Source organism: Macaca thibetana, chromosome 15 (assembly GCF_024542745.1).
Source record: "Macaca thibetana thibetana isolate TM-01 chromosome 15, ASM2454274v1, whole genome shotgun sequence".
Taxonomy (NCBI): domain Eukaryota; kingdom Metazoa; phylum Chordata; class Mammalia; order Primates; family Cercopithecidae; genus Macaca; species Macaca thibetana.
In genome coordinates, this window is record NC_065592.1 from 74,205,880 (window position 1) to 74,230,000 (window position 24,121).

Below are 24,121 nucleotides of genomic sequence, written 5' to 3' on the forward strand. Positions count from 1 at the left end.
TTACCATCCCCCACTCCCAAAAGTCATGTCTGAATCTGGTCATGCTTTAATTCTAAACTACCAATTAACAGAAAATAAAGAAAAACATGTTAAACTACACCACAGGGTTCCATTATCTATGTTCTGTCAGAAATGCTTCAGCACAAACTCAATTTCAACACACTAATTGCAAAGGGGAAGAGGGGGAAGAAAGATTGAGGGGATGTATACAGATTACAATATTCTTAAGAGACAGCAATTAATCACAATGCGAGGTCTTTATTTGGATCCTGATTCAGACAAACCAACTAAAAACAAAACAGCAATTTATGACATTTGAGACCTATGGAAATTGGAACGTTTACTAGATATTTGATGATGTAAAGAAACTTAACCTTTTAACATGTTTAAGAATATTATTGTGGTTATGTGTCCTAAAGTCCCCATTTTCTAGACACCAACTGAAATATTATGTAAAAGAACTGTGATGATTCAAAGGTTCAATAATAAATAATTGCTTAGCTTTGGGCCGTTCTTCACATCTGCAAATATGCTAAGCCACAATTAGCTTTCTTTCTTAGTCTATCATGTTATAGCTAGAGTTCAGACAATACAAAGCAGAACTGTGGGAATCAGCTATTTTGCTAATCAAAGTGGTAGAAATAAACCAGTTCAAGTAGCTGAAACTGGAAGATATTTCCCACTCTTCATGCAGAAATGTGGCCAATACGAGAGGGGATATAGAACTGAATGATGCAACTTAATGATTCCTTTTCAATTTAAGAAGGTCCTATTTAAATGCAATGCCACAAAATAAAAATGATCCCAATGTTTACCTCTAAGAGACAATAGTTCCAGGCATTTCCCACAACCTGATTTGGAATTTAGTTGAATTCAGGAAAAGCACTGAAACTAGTTGGCCATATATCCAACAGTGAGGGCCTGCCTATATAGCAAACATCACCAGCTCTGGACACAAGACTGCCTAAGTTTGTCACAGATCCACCTTTTGATTGTTGTATGACCTTTGGTCAAGTTACTTAACCTTTTTGCGCCACTGATATTCATCCATAAGATGGGGATAACAATATTTGTTGTTGGTAGAATTCAATGAATATACATAATACATACAAGTGACTAGTACAAAGTAAGTATTCAATGAATGGTATTTATATGGCTGTGAACTTAGGCGTGGAAAGACTGACTGGATCACATTAAAACTTTTCTCTGATAAAAACAGTGTGTTTTTCAAGGGGGTGTGGTGGGGATCAGGGTCTTGCTCTGTCACCCAGGCTAAAGTGCAGTGGAATGATCATGGCTCACTACAGCCTCAATCTCCTGGGCTCAAGCAATCCTCCCACCTCAGCTACCCAAGTAGCTGGGACTACAGGCACACACTGGCACACCCTGCTAATTTCACTTTTTGAGAGACAGGGTCTTGTAATGTTGCCCAGGCAGGTCCGGAATTCCTGTGCTCAAGTAATCCTCCTACCTTGGCCTCCCACAGGGATTACAGGTATAAGCCATCGTGCGTGGCCCAGCAGTATAGAGAATAGAACAATCTTTTGAAACATTCTTATGTCTGTGAAATAAGTAGCACTGATTAGACTAAAACTGAACATAGAACAGAAACTACAGACAAAATGGTCACTAGGTGACTATTTTACATTTTTTTCCTATTAAACTTAAAAAAAAACAAAAACAAAACAAAACTGGCCAGGCACGGTGGCTCACGCCTGTAATCTCAGCACTTTGGGAGGCCAAGGTGGGTGGATCACGAGGTAAGGAGATAGAGACCATCCTGGCTAACACAGTGAAACCCTAATCTCTACTGAAAATATTTTAAAAATTAGCCAGGCATGGTGGTGGGTGCCTGTAGTCCCAGCTACTCGGGAGGCTGAGGCAGGAGAAAGGCGTGAACCTGGGAGGCAGAGCTTGAAGCAAGCCTCAATCTCGAAAAAAACAAACAAACTGAGGGCCGGGCACAGTGGCTCATGCCTGTAATCCCAGCACCTCGGGCGGCCAAGGCAGGCAGATCATGAGATCAGGAGATCAAGACCATCCTGGCTAACACGGTGAAACACCGTCTCTACTAAAAATACAAAAACAAAATTAGCCAGGTGTGGTGGCAGGTGCCTGTAGTCCCAGCTACTTTGGAGGCTGAGGTGGGAGAATGGTGTGAACCCAGGAGGTGGAGCTTGCATTGAGCCGAGATTGTGCCACCACATTCTAGCCTGGGCAACAGAGCAAGACTCCATCTCAAAACAAACAAAAAAACTGAGGAAGAAATCTGTTCTGAGTGCTTAAGATTTCATGCTGGTTCTCACTACCAGTGCAAAGTAAAAAAAATGTTTCAATAGAGATACACAATGAAAAACTCCAGAAATACAGGATCCCTTAGAACTGGTAACATAAGCCAGACAAGTGTAAAAAAGTAAAGCAAAATGAGCTGTTTTTCTGATCATAAAATATTTATTAAGGTATACTTTAGGGAATATAGTGAATATAAAATTTAGGATCACAATATGAAGCAATTTCAAATCCTCTCAAAGGTCAGCACAGCCCTCAAAACTCTGCAGATGTAAAACCACTGGTGAGACACTAAAAGCAGTTCGACTAGTACAGAAGTGGATTTTCATGAACATTTACAACTAGAGCATGAATACCTCTTTTAAGTGCAAAACCACACCACATTACACTAATGCAGCAACAATGCATTCATTATTGTTCTCATTAGTCATTAGTAGTCAACTTGCATAAAACACCAGAAAAAAGCACAATGGAGTTCACAAAGTGGGCTAAAAAAATGAACCTGTCCTTGCAAAACACACATTGTAATGGAAGAAGAGACGTTAAAAAAGTATATGCACACTATAGAAGCTGTGTTCATTCCAAGGATCTCAAGTGTCATTTCCTTTTCTGTAAAATCAAATTACAAGAACCAGGCACAACTAATATTTGGGAGGCAGTGTGTAGCTAAAATTTCATTTAACTAGTTATTCAATGATTTTTAAAATCCCCATAAATCTTTTCTGTCCTGAGGTAGTTGCAAAATAAATCATAACTTGGATATCAACTAGAGCTGAGGCTTTGACTTTTTACTCATTAAAACTAGTTGTTACAGGAACTACCTTTAGATATTTAAAAGACAGTTGAGAAATGGGCCTCTTACTACACACACAAGATGATGGCTATGTGGGAAAGAGGATTAGCTGCTTCAGAACGTGAGAGATACAGTCCACCATTTCTTCCACCCTCCCCGCCCATTTTAGATTCTTTATTGTCCAAAAAGCCACCATGAACAACACAGTGAAAGCAGACAGATCATCGTCCTTTGCTGTAGCCAGGGAAGAAAAGGTCAAGTAGAGTCTGCAGAATCTCATTGGGAATCATGATGTAATTCTGGCCAAGATCATGCCGGCAAGCAGGGCAGGAGAAAACCTGTGCCTTAAAGGAGCGCTGTAGGCAATCCTATGGTAAAAACAAAAACATCCAATTTAATCTGAGCATAAAGCATGTAAGTACTCAGCAACTTACGCTTTTAAATATGAACCAGACACTGGTAATGAGGGAAATGCACAGAATGAACAAACATAAAGGCTTGAATCTGCACTATGGAAAAGCCTACAGTCATGGCTTTAGTTTCATCTCTGGCAGATATTCTCAGACTTCAGGTAAATTATTTAATTTGTGCGTCAGTTTCCTCGTCTACTAAAATGATGGAGTTAGAGATTACATATAGTTCTCACTAGCCTAATCTTTTGGGTTAGATTTTAACCCTGTTCTTTCTAAACAGAGCCCTGGGGGAGGCAGGGGAGGATCAGGATTCCCTTGCTTAGAAATGAATTTTATATTTTACCAAATCACTTAACATATGGTGAGTCTTCCAAAAATATACTTAGCAACCAAGCATGGTGGCTCATACCTGTTATCCCAGCACTCTGGAAGGCTGAGGCAGGTGGATCACCTTAGGTCAGGAGTTCAAGACTAGCCTGGCCAACATGGTGAAACCCTGTCTCTACTAAAAAACACAAAAATTAGCTGGGCAGGGTGGTGCATGCTTGTACTCCCAGCTACTCTGAAGGCTGAGACATGAGAATTGCTTGAACTGGGGAGGTAGAGGTTACAGTGAGCCAAGATCGCATTGCTGCACTCTAGCCTGAATGACAGAGCGAGATTCTGTCTCAAAAAAAAACCCCAAAAAACAAAAAAAACAAAAAATACACACACACACACACACACATATATATACATTTAGCAGTACTAAATACATTAAATATATAGTTAATCAACTCAAGATCAGGCACAAACTCATATGTAGATTTGTTTCCATTTTATAAAAGAAACTGAAGTTCTGAAGTTAGGGAAACATAATCACCACCGGGTAGAGCAAGATTCAAACCTTGGCTTGACTAAAACACAAACTTTCCTTTTACACCACACTGAAAACACGGTATTCAGTTCATCTGGGCGTGATGCTAGATATAACTGTTTTATATCATTTATTAATGAAAACACTCCAGTTTGCACTATAATGTATAAAACATACAAGTTATTACATGGACAAGAGCAATGACCTCTTACCTTCTTTCCCATTTCAGCCCCTCCTCAAAATTCCAAACATGACAGAATACCTCAAACGATATATATCTGAATTATTATTACTATCTAATTAAAACATGCATTTACCACCAAGACGTAACTAAATGCTTCTTAACTAGAAGGTTCCACAACTATCCTGCTTCATGGAAAATGTTTCTTATTCTTAGCATGCTAAGAACAGGTATAGAGATTAGTGTGCCTTCATGCCTAACAGGGAAAATGACGAAGGAATTCCACTTACTTTACAGACATTGTGGAAGCACTCAGTTGTCACAGGCTGGTAAACTAGCTCCTGGCAGCAAACACACATAAAAGATTGTTCCAATTTTTTCAGAAAATTCTACAACAGTACCCAAGGATAAGGAAAGAAAAGTTAGCAGTTCATAAAATTCATCTATTGTATATTTCAAAACAGCTAGTAGAGAATGATTCAAATGTTCCCAGTATAAGGAAAAGATAAATATTTATAGTGATGAACATTCCAATTACCCTGATTTGATTATCACATGTTATATGAATATATCAAAATTTCACATGTATCCCAAAATATATCCATCTATTATTTAGCAATAAAAATGTTTCAGTCACATTTAATGTCTTCTATTTAAAAAAATCAAGTAGTCATGATTGTAACTACCTGAGAAAAGCAAACTTATATAAAGAAACCCCATTCCACACACGTTAGTTTTAAATCATAGTATTAGGTAGGAGAAGTTGCAAAGTCAACATATGATGTTAAAAAGTCAATGTCCCTCTAAACGTCACATTCCAGGGATAAACTATTTTTCACTTAAAAAAATCATGGGCAGCTTGTCTCAAGGTCATTACATACTGACTGCCTGTTTTCAAAAAGCTGTTCTGCACAGTATTCCAGTGTATGAACATGTATTATCTATTCAATCTTCTGCTGTTATAAAACTTGAATATTTGTCTTTTGGAGCTTGAAAAACAAAACAAAACAAAACACTAGGAAACAATACTCTGTAGTATCTAATACCACACACAAAACATTTAATTTCCTAGGATTATTCTGTGATATTTTACCTCAATCCTAAAATCCCATACCTTCCTGATGCTAATGTTTACTTACGGTAGGATGAAATTATAAAAAGTAGAGACACCTAAAGTAAACATGATCAAATGGATACCCTATATTCTTCAAAAGCCATTACTGGCTCCATTTCATCTTGGCTGTTTGTTTTTTTAAGCTAGAAGTATTTTTTTACTAAATAGTCATAAGGATAATCCTTCAGTTATTTTAGGTAGTAAGGGAGTGCATTTCATATTTATTTTTTATATTAATAGAAAAAGTAAGGCTGAGCATGGTGGTTCACACTTGTGATCCCAGTACTTTGGGAGACCGAAGCGGGTGGATCATTTGAGGTCAGGAGTTCTAGACCAACCTGGCCAACATGGCAAAACCTGTCGCTAGAAAAAAACACAAGAAATTAGCCAGGAGCGGTGGCAGGTGCCTGCAATCCCAGCTACTTGGGAGGCTGAGGCAGGAGAATCACTTGAACCCAGGAGGTGGAGGCTGCAGTGAGCTGAGATCATGCAACTGTACTCCAGCCTGGGCGACAGACCACGATCCCGTCTCAAAAACAAACAAACAAAAACCTTACAAGTTTCAAATTTAAAAATCAAATGTCACATTTCAAAAGATGTCTCATACTAACTGATTTATGAACATGGATCATTAAAGTCAAATGCATTATGGACAAAGTACTACAAACACATTTTTAAAACATGGCAATTATGGGGAGATGCTGAAAACTTTATACCAGGTACTCTCTCCCTAACAAATTCCTTTGTTAATGACCAATATTTAACCTGGTACTTCCATAGTTCCTATAATATGGGTATATCTAATAAAGGTATTTTGAGTTACAGGTAGCTACAATGTGCTAGGGACTCATCAACAGTGGTAATAAAAAGGCAGTCTGTGCTCTCCTGGAACTTACGTTCCTACAGGAGAGTAAACAAACAAAAAACAGTTTCAGATAGTAATAACTGATGAAACAGAGCAAACTGACTCACGCCTATAAACCCAGCTACTTGGGAGGCTGAAGCGGGAGGACTACCTGAGGCCAGGTGTTCAAGATCAGTCTGGGCAACATAGTAACCCCATTTGTGTGGATTTTTTTAAAGTGAATTTTAAAAAGAGCTGCTATTTTAGAAAGGGAGGTTTGGGAAGACCTCTCTGAGGAATCTCTATTAATGCAGACTTAAAGGATATGAAAGAGTGAGACACATGAAAAGAGAATTCCAGTCAGATAAACAGTACGTATGGAAAGGCCCAGGGGCATCAAGATGTTGAGGGTGTATAAATAAAACAGTGACCACTGCAGTCAAGCAATCTGGGCACAAGAGTAGAAAGAGGAGACCACAGATGTAGATAGGGCTCCTGATCACAGGGACTTTGGAATGAGTTTGGACATAAATATATATTCACATATGTATTTAAAGTTACTGTTGGCTAACACCTGTTTTTTCTGGCTTAATAAATGTGTTCCTGGCCTATCTGAAGAGAATGGGCATGAAACTTGTCCAGGGCAATAGTACATAATATCCAGAGTAATCACTAGCAGCAAGGTCACAATAATATGACCCAGACAGGTCAGATTCTGTCACCAGTGGGATACCACCCATAGAAAAGACAACTTTCACATGTACTCAGGTGGCTTTTTCCTCCATCTGTAATTGCTTCTTTCCCACCTACAGTGGGAACTCACCTCAGTTATCACTAACAAGCAGTATCTTTCCCAACCAGAGAATAATTAGGCTGATTAACAACTGCTTCCTGTATCTTAATTTTCTGTAAGTGAAAATGAGTGTGACCTAACAAAGACTCTCCTTATGCCTGGGTGTCCTGGCTAAAATACAAGTAACACTTCTCAAAGTGTAATCACTTTCCTCTGCCCTGTAAGCATGTAAGCCTCATTTTGCCAAGGATAACTCTATGTATCACATTTATAGACAAAGGAAATAACAATTCCAATATAAATCCAAATGATATTTGATAAATTTCAGCATTTCTAAAAGTTTAAAAATCATATTTTAAAAATTCTTCCTTAATAATAATGACTATCTCTCACAAAGGAAACGCTGTAGAGTTTTTGTGTTGCTGCTTTAAGTCTAGATAGAAAAGACATACAGACATAGGGGCACATCAACACTTTGGAGAGAAAGAAAGCAGAAAAGTAATTGTATTATAAATGACAAGGGGTCAATATTCAAAAGAAGATTCAAATTTATAAGTAAAATTAAAGACACAATAAGTGAGTAAAGAATGAAGAGACAGTTCATATTTGAAGCCTCCAACTTTAGGGATTTGATAAGAAAGGCTTGCTTGCAAAACACAGCTTAACACAAAAGCCACACGTTAATTATGTGATTTGTTTTTACTTTAAAATTATGTGATTAAGAAAAAATGAAAAATTTTAAAACATAAAATACTTAATAGATAATCTGGTTAATTTTACCGCTTAGTTTAACATGTAGGTTTTGAAAATTGTGCTGAACTGCTTAAGACTTACGCTGTTAAGTAACCTTGAACTGTAACAAAAACTTTTGTGGCGATTTTTAGATTAAACTGACCATGTTTCACAACTGAAAATTCTTCTGAGAACAGTACCTCCAAGTAAAGTAAGCTTGGGCATAGAGAAGTCAAAATCCAGCATTCTAAGAGGTTTAAAGTAAATTTAGGAGCATGCATATGAGTTGCCTTAGATTATTTCCGAAAGGTAGTGGCATTGGATGAGAAAATCAGATAAAAGGATGAAGTTTTGACTGACACGTGAAAAACACACTTCATGAGACAATTATTTATCATTTGTTAATATCAGAATGTTATTATTTTTAAAAATCTTCACATACTGGTCCTTCCACAAGATGTGCAAGCACTTCATCCCACAGTTTCTGGTTTTGACAGTCTTCTCTGATGAGATGTTGCTGCTGAGGAGTTAGTTGAAAAGCCTCAATTGCTTCTGCTGAATCTGATGCTTTGTATACTTTGGAGGCGCTTGGACAGTCATCTAGATTTATTTTAAAAATGTATCAGCAGACTTACAAGTGGTTCTAAGCAGAACTATGAAACAAAAGAGTTAACTGGCACAAGTAATGTTTAGCAGAAAGATAACCAACATAAAACAGCATCTAATTTCCCCTAAAATTTAGGATATTGTTATTTCCTGCTATTTGGCTCTGACACTATTAAAATAAACAAATGATCCATCTTCTACCACCGCCCTCCCCCAGCCAAATCCTTTGCTTTCATTTCTTGTAAGTCTCTCAATTTATTTTCTTAATATTTCTCTTTATTAAAAAGTATGTTGGCCGGATGCAGTGGCTTCCGCCTGAAATCCCAGCACTTTAGGAGGCTGAGGTGGGAGGATCCTTTCAGCCCAGGAGTTCGAGACCAGCTTGGGCAACATGGAGAAACTCCATGTTCTAATACAAAAATTAGAAAAAAAAACCCTGGCTAATACAAAAATTAGTCAGGTGTGGTGGTGTACAGCCGTGGGCTACTCCGGGGGTTTAGGTAGGTGGATCACTTGAGCCCAGGAAGTCAAGGCTACAGTGAACCAAGATCTTTCCACTGCACTCCAGCCTGGGTGACAAGAGTGAGACCCTGTCTCCCAAAAAAACAAAAACAAAAAAAGGATCTTATTATTTATATTTTGCAATCATTACCTACCATCTGAAATTGGCCTTTTTGTGGTTCCACTGGGCTGCTTCTTTGACTGTCCTTTAGTCTTCTTCCCTTCTTTATCTGAAGGGTAACCTGCTGGATACTGATGGGGGAAGGAGGCAGAGTACAATGTAGATTTAAGCTTCACAGAGAAGGGGAGTTTAGATCCTGGTGAGAAATTAAAAGGGAGGGGAGGACTACACTTGCCCCAAACTGAAAAACTTTACATAAAAGAAACAGACAGAGGAAAAGAATTCAAAGCACAGGTAACTATTAAAATCCCAATTTCAGTGTAAAATCACATAGCTGTGACTACTAAGAGATTCCATTTTATAATACACTGATCTTAAGTTTCAGATCTAAGAAAGGTAAGTCTTCAGGAGCTGTGATTAGATTTCTTTAAAGTGTAAGGAAAGTAGAATACAGATATGAAGGTAAATGAGAACCAATCACAGAGCACAACAGATAGAAAGCAAATAGATTGGATCATAGTAAATTGTGGAGTTGATCTAAAAAAATATCAAAAACATTAAGGGTCAAACTTCTCATCTCCTAAAGTAAGAAGGAGCTTTTAGAAAACCTAAAGCAACTAAATTACTAAATCTTCCATCAGCTAAGAGTTAGACTTGAAGAAATACATTCTATCCATTATCCTTATGTTTCAATGGCTACCTTTGAGGGGGTGGGTGGGGTGGCAGGAGCATGCTTTGTAATAAGTCATGCTTAAAGCACTGTTATGTTTCAGGTCTCAATGACTAGTACTCATCATAGCAGATGGGCTCACATGCTTCTGCTCACAGTTTCAAATCTAACCTATCTAGAACAATGCTCTCAACAGGGACATCTGAAAAATCTTCTGAAAGTAAATTGGACGAAGTTTTTTTAATATTAAAAAGAATTATTTTAGTAGTTGTTTTAGCAGCTGATGGTCTTATTTTCATCAATCAATTCTATGAGTTTAAAAAGACAACAAAAACAGAAACAGACTTGCACTAGAAGACACACACTCACCTGCGTGGGTGGTCAGACACTTGCCCATAGTTCAGTCCCTACACATGCAGTGTGGGCAGAGCCAGGGGAAATGATAAAGCTGGCAGTTTTTATGGGAAGCACAACAATGGGGAATGATGGGAGATGAACTTAAACCATGCACTGAAGTCAGTGTCAGGGACAAATTCTAGGGTATACAGGCAGTGAAGGGGAAATGCAGCCATACCATCCACTATGCATACAAAATCAACGAAGTCTTTATGGGTTAACAGCAGAGCATGGGCAAAGGGGAAAAAAGGCAAAGCACTAAAGGTGGTGGCAGAGCAGGGAAGCAGCTTTGCGGGGGAAGAGAGAAAAGGGGTGAGGAAAAGTGAGAAAGGGAGAAAGCAGACCACTCTTATAAAGTCACCTCCCACCCTTCCCCTACCAGACAGACATCCCCTGTGCCCTCTAGGATAAATGTGCTTTTCCAGGGCCTCCTATACCTACATTTTATGAATCCCTTTCCCTCACACTTCAAGTCATTTCCAAATTGATTTGGAAATACTTCACTTTTAAAATTAACAAGTCCAGCTTTTCCCAGGCACAACCCTTGGTCCTAGGGCAGTATGACATCTAGGATACCACCTTTTCTCTTCTTTTCCTCTATTTGCATGATCTTATTCCTCACCCCTTATAGTCCACCAATCAATTGCTGTGGGTTATATCCAGTGTTAAGGCATGTAGATAGTGGAGGTATATATTTTTATGAACACATAGGTAGCTAGACAAATGTAATCTAACCTGTAAACGTAGACATAATCTCCTTGACCGTTCTATTCCTTCAGAGGTCCAAGGAGCAGGTTCAACATCATCTCTTCTTAAAAGATAGCGCCAAACCAAGAATCCATGGCTTGATGAAATCTCTGGCCAGTATTTCACCACCTAAATTATAATATTTCAGTGCCAGTTTGAGATTTAAAGTTTAGGCTTATTCATCACATTAGTGGTATCAAAATAATCTTTGCCAGAATTAAATGCAACTTCTGAATATACTGCTTTGCTGTAAGGATAGTAAGTCAAGAATATTCGCTAAAACATTTTTGACCTAATTCCTATCACAGTACTTCCCATATGAGTACAGACTGCTATAAAGTTAAGAGAGTAACAGGATTATGCTAATTAACAGAATTTTGTATAGTAAAGATGGCAGCAAATGCCTCTTTTTAAACAAAGAATGCAAATCTATTATTATAATGTGCTCTGCTTTGAAAATCTATTACAACTACAATTATTCTAAAAAGATATATAAAAATCAAGCTATACAACAGCCAGTTACTTAAATGGCTTTATTACAGAGAACATACATTTTAAAAAAAAATCTTAACCCAAAATATAACTCTGCCCCTAGGAACTCGAAATAAACCTTAAAAGTAAAGTGCTAAAATTAAGAGTTTGCTTTATGCATCTGTTAAATTTCCAGAAAAAGTAGCAATATAAGATGGCTACTGTTTCCTCGAGCCCACCCACAGTAGTCCCTTGTAACAACCCTGCCTTGAAAGCCCAGGAAGAATGACAAACAAGATGTCATGCCAGATAGAGCACCTTATAAATGCCATCATATCTGTTGCCTTCTTCAGGAGCATATTTGCTGATCTTCCTCCCTTTAAAACTGCGTATCACTCTGACTGGCTTACCAGCTCTCCAATTCCGAGACTCTGCTCCAATTTTATCATCCAATGGAGCATCACAGTTTAGGGCCAATGCCCTAAAAAACAACAAAAAGGTCTTTATACCACGTAATTTTTCTTTAAGTATACAATCGAGTCATTAGCTCAATTAAAAGGTGAATTATACCTTACCTGATGGTTAAGATTCTATGATTCTTTCCATATTATTCCAGATAATAGGATTATGCTTTCCCCCACCAGCAGAGAAGACAAATCAGTTTTCTGATGTCACCCCCAAGCCAGGGGATTGGTTCTCAGATAGCCTGTAGGGTTCTTCTGAAAGTAATAACATCTGTGCCACGTATAATAGAAAACAACTAGAAATACATGGAATTTTTCTTTAAATAACGTTTGTTGGGGGAAGGGAGAACGTTGGAAAACTAAAGCAAATGATTGTTTTAATAGTGATCTTTGATAAGGGTGTGAGGTAAATTGCTGGAATAATGTAGAAAGAAATCCAGAAATATAAATTTGTCAGCAAGGCACAAATGACTTTCTCAGGTCTACTTTCCACATTCCAGACAATAGAGAATCCTTAAAGTTTAAAAGATATTAAGAACAAGTGCTGTATGAGAATATTCTTTAAAGGCCTCCATAAAAAGATAAATTTCAATAAGCCTAAAGCATCCAAATGTCTGTGCTAATGAAAATGAAGATTTCTGGCTGCTTGAGATCACTACATTTTACTGATAATACATGGTCAAAGAGGAACACCGAATTGGAAGCAGCACCTGACTTAGCTGGAACTTAGTATGTGCATTCATCACCTAACAATAGTAAATCAATGAACTTATTAGATGTCAGAAGACCTTTCTCTTGGGAGAACCTAGTTGTATCAAAATCTGTATTTAAATTATTTTTAGTATTTTAAAATAACAATTTTAGAATCAGTTTAAAATTAGCATTTTCCTCTAGGACACCTATGTCTTAAATGAAAAGAAAACACTGAGAACACTTAAGGTTTAAAAAACAAAAACCAGAATTATACCCAATCTGGTGAAAGCAGATATGACATAAAATGTCTTCAGGGTTTAATTCTTTGTATGCAGGCTTAAGTTAAAAAATAGACTCCAAGAATATGACTAACCTATTGAAAAGAAATATAACTATAGTTATATTTTTAGTGAGTAAATAAACTTAAAAATTTTGTTTTAAAAATAACTTATATAGTAGCTGTGGTCGAAGAGTTGAAGCTTACCAAGTTACCTTTTTTTTTTTTAATCTAAAAGGAAGATGCATTACAATTCTGGGAGGTAGAAAAAAATATAGCCATCGACTCTAGGGCTAGTATTACGTCTTACTTACAGAATATCTATTGACATATTACACATATTTTATCTTAAAGAGCTAGGGTAAGTATTACCTTCGTGTCACTGAATGGAATGCTTTAGTGCTCACAGATACCTTCAGTTATAATTACTGTCACCACTAACTGGCACTGTCAACTCACTTCTGACTTCAGATAATCAGGCTATTCAAGTATATGAAAAGAGTCCAAGAGGATGAAACTAGGCAATACAGCAACAGAGCTCCTCCATTAATCTATCTGCAGCTCAATCAGTCAGGTGCCTCTGACTGCCCTGATAAAAGATGCCCAGGTTACTTTGCTGCCCTCTTCAGTTTCTTAAAGTTGGAAGAGCTGGGATGAAATAGGAATAAACTCAGAAGTAAGAAGGTGTCGAACTACCTCCTAGCAAATAAGCAAAAATGAATTGAATCATACACTGCCGGGAAAAGAGTATACTATGGGTCAGAGCAAAGGGTCTCTCACCTCAGTTTTCATGTTTGTAAGACATACAGGTACCTTTGCCCAAGCACTTTTACAATCACAAGGCGTATTCACAACTTAATGTATAAACTGACAGACGGGATGTTAAAGTCTCTCTGATAATTCAATCCTAAATTGTTTTCAGTTGATACTTCATTTTCACTATCTCCTCTTTATAGCAAACATTTTTACTATTTGTGAATTATTTTTTAATGAGACTGTAGCGGTACTTATTACATTGTCCAAAAGCGTGAAAGGAATCTAACATGTACATTACAATGGTGGGTGGTTATGAAGGAAGTTCCTTTCAAGCAAAACTATCAATTATTAAAGGGAAAAATAATTTTCAGATTTGACAACTTGAAAGAGTCCTTTTGTAAATGTGAGATACATTTTCATTGACAAAAACACATCAAAATATTTATTTTAAGACATTCTTCTTGAAGGACTGCTTTCTTGCTAGAAAAGAATAGCTAAGCTCCTGTCTCAAGAATGTTTTCACCAGCAAATCTGACCTGTCTCCTCTGCTGGTTCAGTAAAAATAATCCTACTGTCAGAAACAATATAGAACACATGAAAACAGAGATTCTATGTAAGTTGATCCACATGAAAGTCTTGAAATCATACTGGCATATTCTTTACATCACACAGTAATCAGAAATTAAGGGGACACTACTTGAAACTGAGTGATTTAGACTCAAAGTGAAAAACACTCATTTTTACTCAATCCACAAAATACCCTTAATAATAGGATATAAAAGCTGTTAACTTTATGAAATGTTCACAAAAATTTCAGTATGACAAACTATAATGTGATTTTTGCTATCTGGTGGTCTGGGTTACTTATTAATATTGGTATTAGCATGCATTTATAAAATAAAACATTTTGAAATTAATAAATTTTCTGTACACACGGGAGCTGAGATGTCATTAGTATTTCTATAGAATAAAAGTCAGCACACGGTGGCTCTTTTGTAATGTCTTAAGGGGATTTAGTTAGAAAAGATCACTTTTGTAACTAAATGAACATTCCCTTTAACAACTCTTAGAAGATATCTTATTAGCAGACATCCTAAAAGTACATTCAGTACAGACCTGATTAAGTTACCTTATGCTTCATTTATGTACATAAATGTGGCTCTCAAACATAACTTTATTTCACGTTACTAAGTTTACTCTAAAAAGGAGTTTGTCACTTTTAGCTTTGACCAATGGGGCAGTAGACAAGCCACCTTATTCTCAATTTCGCTTAAATTATACAGGCTCCTTTCCTTCAAAGTTGTGAACTTTTTCAAATGCATACCACATGTGTTCAGTAAGACTAGAAATTATGGCATTTAAAAAACAACAGTATAAAGATATGTTAGGATGCTGATAAACAATTACATAATCAGGCACTGGAATTTTAATTTCAGATCTTTAACTCCCAGTTTGAGATTCTCCTCTGCAATATAAGTTACAATTTACAGTCCTATGATGAAACTTTTATTCAATGTTCAAATTCTAAACAGCGTTTACAGTAGTACCTGTTCATGTTTGTTAATGTTTGATCAGCTGAAGGTGCGCCAATTCTTTTATTACCAGCAAGATTTTTACCACCGCTTCCAGTGTATGTGAACTCATCACCTCGGTCCTGTCAGAGAAGATTTTCTTTATTAAGAAAGCTAAACCCAAGTATAATTTCACCAATGCTTATTTCAGAGTCAAAACATTTCATTAGGATGTTATGAGTTGACGTTTTCTCTTGAGGCATCTCCCAAAATAATGCAAAATTTAAATGCAATCTTGTGTGTAGTATACCTTCAAGTTACATAACTTGACCTAACACTTTAAATTATACTTTCCAACATCTCCAAATATGGTTAGACTCATGCTATATATGTAGTAATATTTTACTACAATAGAATGTTACAAACAAGGTAAGGTCTTATGGGTTTAAATATTATATTTTATTCAATTCAATGTTAAAACTTAACAATACTAGCTTGTAGGTTCTTTATAGATAACACCACTTCAACAAACACTCCATAACCAGATTTCCAACTGAACAATACTAGCTTGTAGGTTCTTTATAGATAACACCACTTCAACAAACACTCCATAACCAGATTTCCAACTGACATCTACACCATACCGAAGTGTGCTGTCTCAAATTTCAAATTCTGGCATTGACAATAAATAAGTACTACAAAGCAAGTTTACCTAAAAACTTCGTATTCAATTTTCTTTGTTTTGGAGACAGAGTCTTGCTCTATCACCCAGACTGGAGTGCAGTGGCGCGATCTCGGCTCACTGTAGCCTCTGCCTCCCGGGTTCAACTGATTCTCCTGCCTCAGCCTCCCAAGTAGCTGAGATTACAGCAATGTGCCACCATGCCTGTCTAGCTTTTGCATTTTTAGTAGAGATGGGGTTTTGCCATGTTGGTCTCAAACTCCTGGCCTCAAGTGATCCACCTGCCTTGGCCTCCCAAAGTACTGGGATTACAGGCATGAGCCACTGAGCCCTGGCTTTCATATTAAAATTCTAACAGCATAGTAAGTTCCCTTTATTTCATACTCTGCGGATTCACTTATATCACATTCAGGTAAAAAAAAATTGCCTCCCATTAAGAAATTTGGAAAAAAATTTGAAAAAAACTAAAAGTAGTATAAAGTATCTACTAAATGTAAAAAAAAAAAAAGCCAAAAGATGTTACATGCACTAGCTCTCCAATTACTTCTATAGCAGCTACAAATTTATATGGATATTATTGTCTCTATCTGATTCAGTACTTGAAACAAATTAAGAAAAGTAACTATCAGTGCACAATTAATTCTACTAACACTAGCAAAATAGTGATTCTTTAATGCAAGATCATTTTAATTAGTTTAGACAACTTAGACAATGTTTTGTGTCTACCAAATTCTTATTATAGAAGTCAATTATTTATACTTTGTTTTTTCCTCGGATTAAAAGCCACAACTAAAAATCTCATGGTCTTACAGTGTTTTTATTGGTCCAAAACCCTTAAATTTACTTTCACTTTTTGTTAATCCAATATTAAGGTCTACATATTTTTTAAACAAGGTATTACGAAACTTAATCTTTAGTATGTATTCTATGAGAAGGAATTCTAATAAATACGTACATCTAGAACAGTTTAGAATACTTCTTAAACTGATCAAAACCAGTCTTCCACCCGGTATCTGGACAGACTCCACAATATTCATATTCATAACTCTGTCAACTTTTCAAGTTATTATGGGAGTGCCATAAAGAAAAAGTAATGGAAAGTAAGAGAGCATAATAAGACAAATGTAAGCTAAATAGTATTTAAAACATTTCTGATTATTCTTCAAGCAGCAAATCAAGGAAACATGGCTAAAATTTCGTACCTTTAATTCATTTGTACTTTAATCATTACATCAACAAAAACATTGTATTACCACAAGGGAAAAAACTGTCAGACTGTAAGAGCTCAACCAATATTATTTCAGACTATTTTTCCTATGGAAAGGCCAGGCGCAATGGCTCATGCCTGTAATCCCAGCACTGTGGGAGGCCAAAGCAGAAGGCCTGCTTGAGCCCAGGAGTTCAAGACTAGCCTGGGTGACATAGCAAGCCCTTGTCTCTATTAAAAAATAAAATAATCAGCCTAAATTTGTTGCATCTTCTAGTCAATGATCCATTAAATTGTGCCTGGGAGGCAGTAGCCTAAACAAGTTCTAGTGCCTGGGAAGAGCTCACATAAAGCAGCTCTATCTACACAAGGGACACGGCACTGCCCTGAAGTAACTCAGTTCTTCAGTTATTCCCAATCTCTATTCTTCTCCCAAGGTGCTAAAGCAACTGCCTAAGACAAGCTAGATGCTCCTATTCTTGCCATCATCAAGATCAGGTGGAAGACCTTTATACCAAACTTCTCAGCCTCCTCCCTATAGGACTATCAGATAAATAATTCCAAAGCACAATGAAGACAAACATTCCCCAAACTCCTTTAATGATTTAATTCAAGGCTGTCTAGACCATAGCCTCAAAGTTTACCAATACCTCTCATAATACCCTTTACATCTCTGCAAAACTGTACCACTGCTAGTATAACACACATCTACTACTGGGGGGTTAGGTGGTGTTAGGAAAAGCATTTTACATATAATTAATTCATTTAAACCTCACAGCAAGCCTTTAAGTACTATAAATCTGATTTTACAGATGAGGCGGAGGTTCAGTAAATCGCCTAAAATCACACAACTAGGAAGAGAGATGGCTCCACACCCAGGACACAAAACCAAACAGACTCTGGCTTCAGAGTCTTCTCCTGAACACTGAGCAAACTACTTCTCAAGACAACTGAGAGGATACAGATCATCTTTGTGGGTCCTCACTTCTCAAAAGAGGTCACCAAAATACAGGGCACTAAAACTGGCATTTGATTAATTCCTAAGTTACTAGGCTAAAATATTAACTCAGTTATCAGCAGGTACGTAAGAGTATTACATCCATTCAACCAGACTGAATAAAGACCACTGGCTTCATGAAATTTATACCAAATTCGAGAATTCAGGAAATGTTTTTCTTAAATGTGAAAAGCTTATTCAGGTTTCCTTTTCCTAATCCTATAGATATACTTGCCTACAATAGAATGATCAAAAAGTTGAAAATGCTTATAAAATATATAAACATCTCCAGATACATTTTAGCTGTCAATCAAGGCCTATATGTCACCTTAGTCCTAAAATTCTTCTTTACATCATTTAATAGACTTGACTATCTAAGACAACTAGCAGTTCACCAGTACTTATCTCCACAAATGTTTTAACGTTTGACCAGTAACTATATTCAAAAACATGGAAACAAGAAAATAAACTTCATATATTTAAGATAATATTCTTTTCTTTTTTTTAAAGACAGAGTCTCACTTTGTCATCCAGGCTGGAGTACAGTGATGTGATCTTGGCTCACCACAACCTCTGCTTCCTGGGTTCAAGTGATTCTCCTGCCTCAGCCTGCCGAGTAGCTGGGATTACAGGCATGCACCACCACGAATGGGTAATTTTTGTACTTTTAGTAGAGACGGGGTTTCATCATGTTAGCCAGACTGGTCTCGAAGTCTTGACCTCAAGTGATCAGCCCACCTCAGCCTCTGAAAGTGCTGAGATTACAGGCATGAGCTACTGTGACTCGCCCTATTTAAAGTAATATTCTGCTACAGAGAATATAACTAACATTTCAGTCCGTGCTATGTGCAAAGGGCTACATAAATTATCTCATTTAATGTAATCATCTTCCCGACATAAAATACTACTATTTCTTCTTTTTACCGATGGGGAAACTGAGTTACCAGAGTTAAATAATTTGGCCCAAGTTTCAAATACAACAAATGTCAGAGACCAGATCAAATACAATTGCCCAGACACTAAAAACAATTGTTAGACTACATTTCTAGTTATTTATAAAGCCTTTAAAAAATTCCAAACGCTGACTGTATTAAACTATATAACATCTTTTGTATTTCTGACAAATACATAAAGATACAGCTTCAAAATATGCATGCTAAAGAAGTATGCAAAGGATGAACCTAAATATTTCCATTTTCATTTACTTTGCCATGTTAATGTAAATGCACTGCCAAATCTGCCTTTCAGAAAGACAGCAAGTTTTTCTATTTCTGTCTGAAAACATACTATATTTTGTGTTCTCCGTAACTACTCGAATTAATTCATCTTTATAACAATCCATGAAAGCAAGTAAATACCTGAAGACCACATATCCGATAAACATTAAAAAAAAAAAAAAAACCCAACAGAAAAAGACCAAAAAACCTGAAGAGCTATACTACTAAAGAGGCTACACAGATGGCAAATAAGCAAATGAATGACGTCCTACAATAAGCTACCACTACACACCTCTCAGAATGGAAAAAAAAACAAAAAACAAAAACAAACAAAAAAACCCAGCAACAACAGTGAATGCTGGTGAGATGCAGAGAACCTGGATCACTCATATATTGCCAATAGGAATGTAAAATGGTACAGTCACTGGAGAAAACAGTCTGGCAGTTTCTTTAAACAATTAAACATGCAACTGCCACATGTGGCCCTGGAATTGCACTTCTGGGGCATTCATCCCAGAGAAATAAAGACTTATGTTTACAAAAAACCTGTTCACAAATACTTACTGTAGCTTTATCTGTAATAGCTAAAAACTCAAAAGAACCCAGCTGTTCTTCCACAAGTAAATGATTAAATGAACTGTGGTACATCCACACCACGGACTAGTACTCAGCAATAAAAAGGAATGAACTATTGATACATGCCACAATCTCCAGAGAATCATGCTGAGTAGAAAAAGCCAGTCCTAAAGGTTAATATATGATATACCACATAATTTCATTTACAAAAATTCTTGAAGTGACAAAATTGCAGGAATAAAGAAATGAGGCTGGGAGCAGTGGCTCACGCCTGTAATCCCAACACTCTGGGAGGCTGAGGTTGGCAGATCACCAAGGTCAGGAGTTTGAGACCAGCCTGGCTAACACGGTGAAACCCCATCTCTACCAAAAATACAAAAATTAGTCAGGCATGGTGGTGCATGCCTGTAGCCCAGCTACTCGGAAAGCTGAGACAGGAGAATCACTTGAACCTGGGAGGCAGAGGTTGCAGTGAGCTGCTGTACTATAGCCTGGGCAACAGAGTGAGACTCTGTCTCAAAACAAAAACAAAAACAAAAACAAAAAGGCTCAGCACGGTAGCTCATGCCTGTAATCCCAGCACTTTGGGAAGCCGAGGTGGGCAGATCACCTGAGGCTAGGAGTTCGAGATCAGCCTGGCCAATATGGAGAAATCCCATCCCTACTAAAATACAAAAATTAACTGGGTGCCTGTAATTCCAGCTATTTAGGAGGCTGGTTGTAGTGAGCCGAGATGACGCCATTGAACTCCAGGCTGGGCGCCAAAAGCAAGATTCCATCTCAAAAAAAAAGAGAAAAGATTAGTGGTTGTCAGAGGTTAAGAAGCAGTAGGGGTCTATGTCTGATAGTGTAGCTATAAAAGGGCAACACAACAATGGAAATTGTGATAATATAAATGTTCGGCCCCTGACTGTACAGTGTCAATATCCTGGTTCTGATACTTTATTATATAGTTTGGCAAGATGTCACCATTGTGAGAAACTGGGTAAAGGGCACAGGATCCCCTTCCCACCTTTTTTTTTTTTTTTAAAGGAGACAGGGTCTCGCTCTCTGTTGCCTAGGCTGGAGTGCTGCAAGGGCATGATCATGGCTCACTACAGCCTCGACCTCCTGGGCTCAAGCAATCCTCCTGCCTCAGCCTCCTGAGTAGCTGGGACTACATGCATATGCCATCACACTCACCTAATTTCTATATTTTTTGGTAGAGACAGGGCTTTGCCATGTTGCCCAGGGCTGGTCTTGAACTCCTGAGCTCAAGAGATTCACTCACTTCACCCTCTCAAAGTGCTGGGATTACAGGTATGAGCCACTGTACTCAGCCCTCTGTATTGTTTCTAATGCTACATGTGAATCTACAATTAACTCAAAATAATAAGTTAATTTTTAAAAATAAGCTCTATAGATCTAACACTGGAACCAGTTTTTATTTTTTTAAAAGAGAAAACTTAAAGAAGGACGACAAAAAAAAGCTCTATAGAGGATGGGCACCGTGGCTCACACCTATAATCCCAGCAGTTTGGGAGGCCAAGGTGGGCAGATCATCTGAGGTAAGGAGTTCGAGACCAACCTGGTCAACAAGGCAAAACCCCACCTCTACTAAAAATACAAAAATTGGCCAGGTGTGGTGGCTCACGCCTGTAATCCCAACACTTTGGGAGGCCGAGGCAGGAGGATCACCTGAGGTCAGGAGTTCGAGACCAGCCTGGCCAACGTGGTGAAACCCCATTTCTACTAAAAATACAAGAATGAGCCAGGTGAGGTGGTGCATGCTTGTAATCCCAGCTAGTCAGGAGGCTGAGGCAAGAGAATCACTTGAACCCGGGAAGAAGAGATTGCAGTGAGCCGAGACTGTGCCATTAATTACACTCCAGCCTGGGTGACAAGAGCAAAACTTCGTCTCAAAAAATAAAACATAAAAATACAAAAATTAGCCAGGTGTGATGGTAGATGCCTGAAATCTCACGTACTTGGGAGGCTGAGGCAGGAAAATCACTTGAATCCAAAGGCAGAGGTTGCAGGGAGCTGAGATTGCACCACTGCACTCCAGCCCAGGTGATAGAGCGAGACTCTCTCTCAAAAAAAAAAAAAAGGACTAAAAGCTCTATCAAGAATGTGAGTGTTTTCCTTATAACATAATAACAACACATATAAGTCAAATCAGTACATGTAAAGAATAAACACTGTCAAATGATTTACTTTCTAACATGTATAAAACTGATTACTTCAACAAAAAACTGTGCTAAAAAGACACAGCAGTATTTGATGTATCCTAGGCAAAGCTATTGTATTTTACAAATGATCAAGGCAGGTACTAATGAGTAAGGTTGTATAATGACTTACGACTTCATCCGCAAATCCACCAGCCAGGACAAGAGAATAAGCCCCATCATTACTTCGACCATGAATTCCACCAACATGGGGTCTGTGAACACCTGCTTCGCTCACCTATAAAACAATTGAAGAGTCTCAAAATACCTCTGAACAGTTAGTTAAGATACATTTACAAAATGCTTTCATATATATTATTGGTACCTAAAGAATGAAGTTCTCACAGAGTTCTATCTTTTGCTCTCTCATTTTAAATCTCCTCAAACATATCCTTTGGGTTCTGAGAATTCTAAAACTGATTGGGTAGAATTCTGAGTTGAACAATAACTAGGAAACAATCATCTTCTGTCTATTGGAACTTCCAGCTCAACTCAGCTAAAAGAGAACTATCAGCAGTCTGTATCGTTTCTCTCTTATTTCTAGTCTTGGATAGTGGCTCTGTTGCCTGCCTAGTTTGTGAAGTCAAAAATGCAGGAGTTATTTTTTAGCCCCATTCTTCTCCCTTATTCCTCAAACCCTTTTGGTTACAAGGATTGCTGATTTTACCTCCTAAATTTCTCAAATCCATCTACCTTTACTTCCACTGTTCAATATTAGTTTGAGTCTCAGTTTAAGTCATGAATTAAAGTTTACAACAGATCCTTTTTTACTGCCTCTAGTTTTGCTTCTTCAAACCCATCCTATCTATCACAAACTGGATGATTCTTTTAAAAACAATTCTGCTTTTGACATTAAGTGGTCACATAGTATTAAACCCAAGTCAACATGATTTATTACCCTCTCTAAATATGGCTCCTATCTATTTTTCCTAGCCTTATCTACAGCTTCACCTTCAAGGAACATATATGCCTGAGCCAAAACTGCTGAATGTTACCCAAACATGCTATCCATTTCTACTTTACTCATTTCTACTTCAACGGCTGACTGCTTTTCCCCTCGTATCTTCATTCCTGCCTCACTGAAACAAGTACCACTTCTTGGTGAACTTCAAATTCCCTGAGAAAGGTATTGTAGTTCATCTGTTTGTCATACAATTGGGTCTTTAAAAATTTTTTTTGGTAGAGACAGGGGTCTCACCATGTTGCCCAGGCTGGTCTTGAACTCCTGGGCTCAAGCAATCCTCTCTTGCCTCAGCCTAACAGTGTTGGGATTACAGGCATTAGCCATCATGCCTGGCCAATACAATTTTCTTAGTAGAGTAAAAGAAGCTGAAATTCAAGCTTGCACAAGAATTTGGGGTGGCGGGGAAGGCACTTTAGAAGCTTTTAGAAGCCAACAAGAAGTTGATAGCAACAGAACCTGGAAAGGTTTTGGCTTTTGAAATACCTCAGCAAAAGGGACCATTTGATTGCACCACCTCATCAACCCTGGCAAAAATAATCTGTTTTTCCTAAATCTTCCCTTCTTTCTAAATAGCAAATCCATCTCACTAGTTGCTCAGGAAAACAACCTCATAGTCATCTTAGACTATATAAGGAGGCTTTCGGAGTTTAGAAAATAAATATGTGACAGACAGGTATATGAAAAAAAAGCAAATAAAAAATAAGGTGATTAGAAATACACAAAGTGTATTTTAACTATATTTACAGTATTATATTCTATTTGTATACAATATTTTATTGTATTTATAGATCCAAAGTCATAATAACCTAAACTTTGAATACCGGTTCAACCGAAATTATAATACAACTATTGCAAAGATAAGAGAACACAGACAGTATTAAACTAAATGTTTCATCTTCCACAGAAAAAAGTTAATATGGCCGGGCATGGTGGCTCACACCTGTAATCCCAGCATTTTGGGAGGCCAAGGCGGGTGGATCATCTGATGTTGGGAGTTTGAGACCAGCCTGACCAACATATGGAAACCATGTCTCTACTAAAAA

General features: G+C 37.4%; 1 protein-coding gene across 3 annotated transcripts in view; it reads right to left on the bottom strand.

Annotated features, from left to right (window-relative positions):
* Nucleotides 1-2,431: 2,431 nt before the first annotated feature.
* Nucleotides 2,432-24,121, bottom strand: part of UHRF2 (ubiquitin like with PHD and ring finger domains 2) — a 97,155-nt gene continuing 75,465 nt past the window's right edge. For 2 of the 3 annotated variants that reach the window (XM_050761699.1, XM_050761700.1), the window contains 8 exons: nucleotides 22,248-22,352; nucleotides 15,265-15,371; nucleotides 11,846-12,008; nucleotides 11,045-11,185; nucleotides 9,278-9,374; nucleotides 8,458-8,615; nucleotides 4,823-4,921; nucleotides 2,432-3,450 (listed from right to left, as the gene is read on the bottom strand). In XM_050761699.1, the coding sequence (XP_050617656.1) occupies nucleotides 3,304-3,450; nucleotides 4,823-4,921; nucleotides 8,458-8,615; nucleotides 9,278-9,374; nucleotides 11,045-11,185; nucleotides 11,846-12,008; nucleotides 15,265-15,371; nucleotides 22,248-22,352 (1,017 nt within the window). In that variant the 3' untranslated portion in view covers nucleotides 2,432-3,303. Of the gene's footprint in view, nucleotides 3,451-4,822; nucleotides 4,922-8,457; nucleotides 8,669-9,277; nucleotides 9,375-11,044; nucleotides 11,186-11,845; nucleotides 12,009-15,264; nucleotides 15,372-22,247; nucleotides 22,353-24,121 lie in introns of those variants that run through there. The other variant, XM_050761701.1, reaches the window with a different exon arrangement.